Raw genomic sequence first — 278 nt, 5'->3', positions numbered from 1 at the left:
GTACCTATTCAGCCCACCTGCTGTGGGGCAGGGGGAGGACAACCCCCCCCCCCCCCCAGCTCCTCCCCTGCTGCCCCATTGGTCAGCCTCTTCTCTCCTTCCTCCTCCCCAGGAGAACCTCAACAAGCTGATGGCCAACCTCAAGACCACCCACCCCCACTTTGTCCGCTGCCTCATCCCCAATGAGCGGAAGGAGCCGGGTGAGAAGAGGGCGGGGATGAGGAAAGAGGAGGCATGGCTGGGGGGTTACCCCACACTACCATCAACCCCACACACGT

General features: G+C 63.3%; 1 protein-coding gene across 1 annotated transcript in view; it reads left to right on the top strand.

Annotated features, from left to right (window-relative positions):
- LOC104167156 (myosin-6-like) overlaps positions 1–200 on the top strand; it is a gene marked incomplete at both ends in the record, with an annotated part of 1,802 nt that extends 1,602 nt beyond the window's left edge. Inside the window, one exon of the mRNA XM_009707328.1 lies at positions 113–200. Within this exon, the coding sequence (XP_009705630.1) occupies positions 113–200 (88 nt within the window). The remainder of the gene's footprint in view (positions 1–112) is intronic.
- Between the last annotated feature and the right edge of the window lie 78 nt (positions 201–278).

Source organism: Cariama cristata, unplaced genomic scaffold (assembly GCF_000690535.1).
Source record: "Cariama cristata isolate BGI_N322 unplaced genomic scaffold, ASM69053v1 scaffold25740, whole genome shotgun sequence".
In the NCBI taxonomy this organism is placed as follows: domain Eukaryota; kingdom Metazoa; phylum Chordata; class Aves; order Cariamiformes; family Cariamidae; genus Cariama; species Cariama cristata.
The sequence above is the reverse complement of the archived record's forward strand: the minus strand, read 5'-3'. Positions and strand labels throughout refer to the sequence as shown.